We start from the raw sequence: 8,558 nt of genomic DNA, 5'->3' as shown, positions 1-8,558 counted from the left end.
CACAGAATATTAGAGAATAATGTATTTAACACATATAAGGTGAATTTTTGTTTTTGAAATAATTTATTTTTTAAAAGTAGTTCTGTGACTCTGAGGTCACAGTGGGCAGTTAAATTTTTTGTTCAGTCTTGTACAAATAATTTAGTATTTCTAATTCGAGACAAGAATAGAGCTGCATGTTACGGTAAAATTGGAAGTAAAGAATAATGAGATAACAATTAATTACAGATAAAAACATACACAACACAATAATTAAAAAATACGAACTTAAAAATGGATTTTAATGTCAGCAATATTCTGGTTATTTTTAGTTTCTGACATGAACTACTGAGTATGAAAATAAAAAAAACAGTTAGAATTTGGTGTGAAGCAAAGACGCACTTTACATTTTGTGCAAAACACTTTTGGTGCACCATTACATCCTGGTTTTTTCAACGACCTCTTTTTTTCTGAAAATTGAGGCCAGTGGCCAATTCCATCCTTCCTCACTTCTTTTTCAGGCAGTGGTGCTGCTGACCCAGTTTTCTTCTTCAACTGAATTGCAGTTTCCATTGACGAACTACTAGGTCTTCCTCTTTTTTTCTGTCCATCCTTATTCTGTTTGCAAAGACAAGCAGCAACAGTAGCTTTGAACTCCAATAGGCTGAACTGATCTAGTTTTCTCACGTTACACTCTGTACAATCTCTTCTGTATAGTATCCAAGCATTGACTACAGTCAGATCAAGCAAGTGAAATACAATTCTCAAATACCATTTCTTCTACCAGATCTTGATGCGATACAATGCTATCAGTGAGTCCAACAGATCAACACCACCCATGCACTGATTGAACGATACTGGGGCATTCAACATTTATTTTTTCTTTCTTTATACGGTCCCATCTCTCCACTGTTGATGTTGGATGAGCACCAGCAAAAGTACTGAGCAAATGAACAGGCTTGTTATCATACCATTTTACTGCACTCAAAGTAATGCCATCAATTTTAGATAAATGTTCCTCACAACTCTCTCGACTCTTCTTTTTCATGACTTTGTCAGAAGTGAACATACAGCCTTTGAGCCGATTAGGTCTCACAGTTCCTAAATACTGAATACCCATCTTTTCTAGTTCAACTTCTAACCGAACTCCTGTGAACCAATTATCAAAATACAGTTTGTGAAACATGTGTCTAGGTATTACATAAGCCAATCTCAGAACATCATTTCCACTCACACCTACATCAGGTATGGATGGGTCATGTTTCACTTTCCCTGAATATATCTCTAAATTATGTGCAATTCCATGTGAATCACACAAGACAAATGCCTTGTAACTCCATTTTTTTAGGTTTATTTTTGACGTAATTCTTAAAGGTGTGTCTTCCCTTGAAAGGAATCATCTGTTCATCCACTGACAATTTTTCACTCATGGGAATTCTTCGAAAATTTTCAACCAATGGCTCCAGAAAGGGTCTGATCTTGTACAATGTGTCAGCTTGATCTATAGTTTCGTTATCATTGAAATGGAGCCCTAGTTTTAGCTGCTCCCACCTATTGCGGCTCGTTACATCAGCAACAGCTGGAATCCGAGTAGTAGTTTTCCAATACATACGAGACGATGGAAGTCCATAAATGGACATGCACATATATCAACCAAAAAATTGTTCAGTCTCATTTTTATCAGTGTTTATTGGTTTAGAAATGTCTTTCTGTATTGCATATAAGTTGGTTTGATCTACAGCATTTTCCACAATTTTATCGTCTAACAACTGCCTAAAATAGGTCATAGGTAGATGAGGTTCTTCCAGTGCACAAGGGAGACAACACTTCCATGGTTGAACAGGACGAATAATACGATTGCTAGAACGTCTCCAATCATAATTGACTTGAAATTCATCACTAACATTCTCGTTATCACTAACATTCTCGTTATCACTAACATTCTCGTTATCACTTTCATTATTCACAAGTAGAGCATTATCACCGTCCTCTGCACTATCATTATCACTCTCGCCTATAATTATGTCACCTTGACGCTTTTCTACTATATCGATATCACCCTCACAATCTGAATCTAAGACAGAATCTTCTGATTCATATGCAGGAATAGTTATAACTTCATATTCTTCACCTTTCTTATGTTTTCCATAAAACTTATTAGGCTCCATGACTCTGTAACAAAGTGAGGTTATGATTCCATTATTGCCCAACGTGACTTCAGAGAAACGGACCCAAATTCGCTCATAGCACATGCAATATTTATAGTTCCATGAAATGCAGTGTTTATAATGAAGAATAATACTTACATTTCTAACTAAGTATTTTTGTTTCATGATAAATGACAACAGCATCACTGTAAATAATAGCTAAACTTGCACCAGCACAGGAAGACGACAAATGACTGCAGTCCAACATTCAATGCTACCTACCAATGATAATATTATTCTGGTGACAGTGCAAACAACCTAAATATAAAGCAGCCATATTGTAACACTCAAGGTTAACTGGTCAAGAAAGAAATAACGATTCTAATGCCAAATATAACGATAAAATTTGACGTGACTTCAGTCACGGTGGGCAGTAGAGGGTTAAAAGGTACTTGAATGTGCCGTGTCCGCGCGAAATGGTCTCCTCAGTCTCCCCACGTTTCATGTCTACTATTTCAATGCACGACGAAGCCAAATGTCTGGTTTGTGCATTATAATCTAAAGCGTAGAATTCTTGGAACAGCTCTCTGTTGTCCTCCATTTTTAGTGTTTTACACTGGTATCTACATTTGCAGGTAGCAATCTATAAAGAGAGCACGACGTAATGATAAGTATAGTTAGCCACATTAATGTCAAAGGTAAAGGCTACGACAGTGCATTACAATATAATGTTTGCAAATAACGTATGCAATCTCCCATTTCACAGAAATATTGTGTTAGATTGGCATACAACGTTTATGCACCCTCCTGTTCAGCAGAAATTTCCCAGGTACTAGTTTGCTATTGGGGGAGGGGGTGGGGGGGGGGGCTAATATGGTTGCCTCGAATTCCGCTTGTGTTACTTCGCATTCCTTTTCCATTCACTATACTTAATTTTCCGTTTCCAGCCCCTATGTATATCTTCGCACATGCTCTGACTTAACGTCACACAACGTTCCTGCTCCATGTTTACTACGTTTTTGCACCCGAGACCCTCGCGACGAATAGGAAACAAACGAAAAATGGCGCATAATGTACATGTTCGCAAACATAACTTCATACACGCCTTACTCTTGGCACATACAACGTTTATACGTGACAAACCGGTTTCTTAGAAAAGTGAGGGCTACAACGTTTTTGCCGGCAAGTATTCAATTACATCACAATAGTGAAGATTCGGTAGAATGAGGGCTTGCATGAGCTGGTGTCCCACCTACTGTGGAAATACGTTACGAAAATTTTCGAGAACATAGAGGCAAGCGGGTGTCTTAAAGTACACTGCGACTGTTTTGTCTGCCCAGTTGAGACGCTCATCCAAAGTTACACCAAAGATCTTAACTGTTTTCTGATATAGTATTGGAATACAGCTGAGAGGAATGGGAGGCGGCCGTTCGTGGAAATCTGAACTTAACTAATTTTCGATGAGCTATTAGGATTACTTGTGTCTGTTTTGCATTTAGTTTAATCCCCAGGTTTTCCCCCCATGCTAGTACTGAAGATAAATCATCATTCATCTGAACAATTGCAGTGTTTACATCTTCAGGTCTGACACTTAGATAAAGCTGGAGGAAGTCGGCATAGATATCATTTTTACAGGACGACAGAACCGACGAAATGTCATTGACATAAAGAAAACAAAAGTGGGCCTAACACAGACCCTTGTGGCATCCTGAGGAGACATGTTTCCAGCAAGATTTTTCAGTTACACAGACAGCACATTGCTGTCAGTTTTTTTAAAGTAAGTTTCAAACCACCTCATTGCACTATCAGAGTAATTATGCTGTCTCATTTTTCTGAGCAATATGTCAAAGTTGAGTGTCAAAAGCTTTACTGAAGTCTAGTAGCGTCAATATTGTTGCCTTTCGGCTGTCGATGGCATATTTCAGGTGCTCAATTACTTAATTAGAGCAGTGTTTGTGTTGTGGTGCTTACCGAAACCGGATTGAAAATTGTCATGTAGGTTGAATTCATGCAGGTGTTCAGTGATATGATCATGAACAATATATTCAAGTGCTTTGGAAACAGCAGGGGGTATGCTAATTGGTCGGTTATCAGTAGGCAGTTGCGGGTTTTCGATCTTAAGCCGGTATTACACTATAAATTGCTTTGACAAAGATCTTTGATGTAGTGCTAGAAGGGGTATTACACTGTCATCAAATTTTTCGTCAAAGTTTAAGATGGCTGACAACTACAAATTGTTATTAACTGCAGCAGTTGCTTGCACCACAATTGCACTGTGTGCACATGTGATACAGAAGCGGGGGGGAAAAAAGGAAACAGACCTGGGTGAAGAGAACATAAAAGCATTCAACAAAACTTGTTACGTGAGCTTATAGTGGAGGACGCCAAGTCATACATAAATTACTGACGAATGGATGAGCATACATTTCAGTGTGTGCTCATTGAAGTGATTCCTCATATCTCAAAGCAGAATATTCACTTAAGAACTGCTATATCTGCAGGAATTATGGTACAGCTATTGTAGTTACTGACAAGCCTTTTTCCTTGTATACAAAGAACAGGAGACGTGTTAATGCTAATGAAAGAATTAATATTTGGGTTAAGATTGATGGTGCACTAACAAATTATATTAAAGTACAAGGATATGTCACTGTATATTATCATCCTTAATAAAAACGAACCATCCTTATCTATCCCGTGAGATTTTTTTTTTTTTTTTTTAATTAAAAACATCAATCAGCTACTGAAGCATCTGTCTCTAATGTGGGTTGCAGGGGTTACGACCCCTGGGGAGGTGGGTGGGTTTTCTATATGGCTGTGTGCGCCGCCATATTGGCGGGTGACCTTGAACGAGTTTCGCTCCTTGCTACAGGAGAAAGTCGCTCTAGCTTACAGTACAGCACTTGAATTCCACAGTACACATTAAGTTAAATAATACCTGAAACGTGTGAAGCAATTTATAAAGCACTAAAGGACCAATGTCTGAAGGTAAATAAATGTTCAATACACTTTGTTCACTAAGAACAATTTTTATTTTATTAACATAGCATGTACCAATTGGTGTCTGAAACTACAAAATTAATAGAGATGAATGAAGCTGATAAGGGGTTTTACAATGTGGGGCATCCTGAGTACAAAAATAGACTATGAAGATTACAAAATAGATTACGAAGATTGGAGAGATTATACCAGCCTGCACCAAGGCAGCTTGGATATACCCAGAGGCGGACGGTTGTGCTTGTTGAGTTGTCGCATGCAGTAGATCCCACCCGTCCATTAAATATCGCTGCAAACCGTGCATTGTGGCCGTTGTAAATTCCTTGCCACCCACATTATCCATCTCACACAGTTCTGCTGCGATGTGGGTGCCAAGGGCACTGTAGTGGTCTTCTGGGACAGGCTGGGGCAGAGTCCTGGCCATATCAGCCACAGCCTTCAATGTCCTGCTGGCCTCCACAATGACGTCTGTTGCCACATCTGTTGTGCTTTTCCCTCATTATGTGGGAGGCCACTCTTGCTACTGGGGCTGTGGCTCGCTGCATGCAACAGAAGGCTCTCGTTGAGCCTGCATCTCATGCTATAAAATAAGAGATGAAAGCCATTGGTTACATACTTCCTTGCACATACATAAATCTTATTTACAGGTACCCACAAGCAGAGAAAAGTGGGAGCAAATTGCAGAGGATTTCGAGAAGTAGAACTGTTATTAATACTATAGGCGCAATTGGTGGAAAGCATATTCATATTAAATGACCACAAGCTAGTGGATCTCACTTTTTCCAATTACAAATCCTTCAACAGTATCATTTTATTTGCCATGGTAGATACTTCCTACAAATTTTTGTATGTTGGTGTAGGAACTAATAGGCGTGTTGTTGATGCTGGAGCGTTTCCAAAAAGCAAATTAACGCGAGTGTCTCATTGACCGATCTATTCTCAACATTCCTGAAGGCAGGAAGCTTGGGAACACAAACATTACAACCCCAATGGTTGTACTGGCAGATGACTCTTTTCCTCTGAGTTATAACATTATGAAGCCGTACCCCTTAAAAGGAATCACAAAAGAAGAAAAGGTTTTCAATTACAGACTGTCACGAGGAAGAAGATTAGTGGAGAGCAGCTTTGGCATTCTTGCAAGTCCTTTCAGGATTTTTCTTACTACCATTAATCTGCCTCCAGAAAGTTACCACAATTACACTGGCTGCTTCCACACTGCACAACTTGTTAACTGAGAGAAGAAAACACTTGTACACTCGTCAGGAAACAGTGTCTGCCGTAGTAGGAGACTGCACTTCCACTTTCTGTGCTTTCGATGTTACAGACACTCTCGTCCGCCTCTGTCGCCTGGTCCAGGAACTTTAGCATGTGGGACCAGTATACTTGCGGAGTATACGCCGCCTGTGCACTGGCTCCACTTTTTCTTTTATGCATCTGCAATAATAGTAATGAAAATAATGTAAACTACTTATAGGTTACTTAGAGATTATTGTATGCTTCAAGCCGCTGCAGTGAACAAATTAATGCTAATCATTTGTATGACATGTAAACTTTACTTGCATAAATAAAAAGAAAGAAATATCTCGATACGTACTTTTGCTTTCTCGTACGAGTAACTTGTGCGGAGGCCATTAATTTTCTTCTTTATGTCCTCAGCCGTACACCCGGGGCCGTATGACACGGCTAATAACCTCCGCAATATTTTTGTAGCTCTCCGATCTTCGTAATCTATTTTTATAATCAGGGTGCCTCAGATTGTAAAGCGCCTCATCAGCTTCATACATCTCTATTAATTTTGTGGTAGACGCCACACACACCAACTACATTTTCCGGCCATGTTTACAAACACACTAAAGATGACAGAACGCTGCAGCGATGCTAGCGCTCCACCTGGTAACATATCGCATTGCAGTGAACAGAAGACAAGCGACTTCAATCTACAGCGAGGCCCTAGATTTAATCAAATATTTGACAACATTTGTCAAAGTTCCCTATTACACCATCAAATTTCTTTGACAAAGGTATTGGACAAAGAAATTTGATAGTGTAATACCGGCCTTAGGGATGGGTCGGATTATGCATTTTTCCCATACAATGGGGTATATTCCGTTCACAAGGGGAAAATTAAATATGTCAGTTAAGACAGGTACTAAAATATCGGCAACATTCTTAATCATGGTCATACTAATACTGTCATTGCCTATCACATCAGAAGAGATTCTCATTATTGCTTTTCTTGCCATATTTATTGTTGCGTGTTTTAGATGGAAGGTATTGTGGATAGTTATCCAGTTGGGGGATTATTGTGGACGGTAATTATCAGCCGTATGGGTGTTCAGATGTGCAACGAAGAATTCATTAGCTGAGACATGAAAAGCAGTTTCCGATTTTGCCTTTCTCAAGTTGCGGAGATCCTTCCACAGAGTTGTGGCCATCATATCACTACATACAAGGGAGCGAATGTGCCTGGTTTTGGTATTGCGAATGCATCGTTTCAATCTGTTCTGTAACTTTCTCTAGTCTTCGAAGCGCTTGGGTTTCGAATCTACCTTGAAACTCCTATGGGCAGCGTCCCTTTCATTCATCATTTGACATAGTTCAGTTTCCATTGAGCAGGGATTTTCTTACACGGATTGTTCATACTGGTGCAGAGGGCAGTGAATTTATCACCAAGTACATTAATTTTGCCGTCGATTGTAGGCTCTCTGATTATTTGCTACCATGAGATTTCTGAGCAGTCGGCTGTTAGAATGTCAAGATCAATACGTTTATGTTCCCACAAATTATGTAAAGCAATTTGATGTTTGGGGTCTGCTGTATAGTAGTCCAGGAATATTATATCATGTGCTGAGAGGCCTGAGGCCGAGGTTTGACCATCTCTTATTTTGTCAGTCCGTTTCGTTGCGATTACATATGAGTATGACTGTGCGCCGTATGGTGTGTAGGTTGTAATGGAAGAATGTTCATGTGATTACAACTAAACTATCTTCTTAGGTTTATTGTGGAGGGAGTGCCTCAGCAGGTCTACGTTCATATCTCCCATTACGATGGCATGTTCGCATTGACACTGAAGTGAATGTAATTTTGCCTGTAAGTGTGGTGTTCTGTCCAGTAGTCACTTGTAGGGTGCCAACTCTTCCACAATGAAGTGTCCCAAAGCATCTGGAGATGGGTCTCCAGTTCTCCAGTATTGTATTTAGTAAGGGATTATTATCACTCTTGCTCTTCTTCCGAATTTTTGGTGTAGTGGAATATGCACTAGAAGCAACTGGAGTACTAGGCACCTCAAATTCAGCACTGTCATTAACTACCACCACATCCAGATTCAATAATCGAAAAATGTGTTAAGGAGGTCTGTTTAAGTTAGTTTAATTTCATTAATGGCTACTGTTATCAATAACAGTAATGCTGGGAGGTTAAGATTTAATCTCTGTA

The 8,558-nt window shown here is 39.4% G+C and overlaps 1 protein-coding gene across 1 annotated transcript; it reads right to left on the bottom strand.

The window, feature by feature from the left end:
• Positions 1-267: 267 nt before the first annotated feature.
• On the bottom strand, positions 268-1,625 carry LOC124605944 (piggyBac transposable element-derived protein 3-like). Its single transcript, XM_047137904.1, has 4 exons — positions 1,307-1,625; positions 811-1,263; positions 382-710; positions 268-324 (listed from the first exon to the last, which is right to left on the bottom strand). Exons 1-4 carry the CDS (start codon positions 1,623-1,625, stop codon positions 268-270), a joined length of 1,158 nt encoding a protein of 385 aa, XP_046993860.1.
• Between the last annotated feature and the right edge of the window lie 6,933 nt (positions 1,626-8,558).

The sequence above is a fragment of the Schistocerca americana genome, chromosome 3 (genome assembly GCF_021461395.2).
Source record: "Schistocerca americana isolate TAMUIC-IGC-003095 chromosome 3, iqSchAmer2.1, whole genome shotgun sequence".
Taxonomy (NCBI): Eukaryota; Metazoa; Arthropoda; class Insecta; order Orthoptera; family Acrididae; genus Schistocerca; species Schistocerca americana.
Note: the sequence above shows the minus strand (reverse complement) of the source record. Positions and strands in the feature narration are given on the sequence as shown.

Coding starts and splice junctions, on each gene's coding strand:
- LOC124605944 (XM_047137904.1), bottom strand. CDS start 1,625: ATGTGCATGTCCATTTATGGACTTCCATCGTCTCGTATGTATTGGAAA. Junction 1,264..1,306: donor TAAAAAAATGGAGTTACAAG/GCATTTGTCTTG, acceptor CACATAATTTAG/AGATATATTCAGGGAAAGTG. Junction 711..810: donor TCAATCAGTGCATGGGTGGT/GTTGATCTGTTG, acceptor ATCTGACTGTAG/TCAATGCTTGGATACTATAC.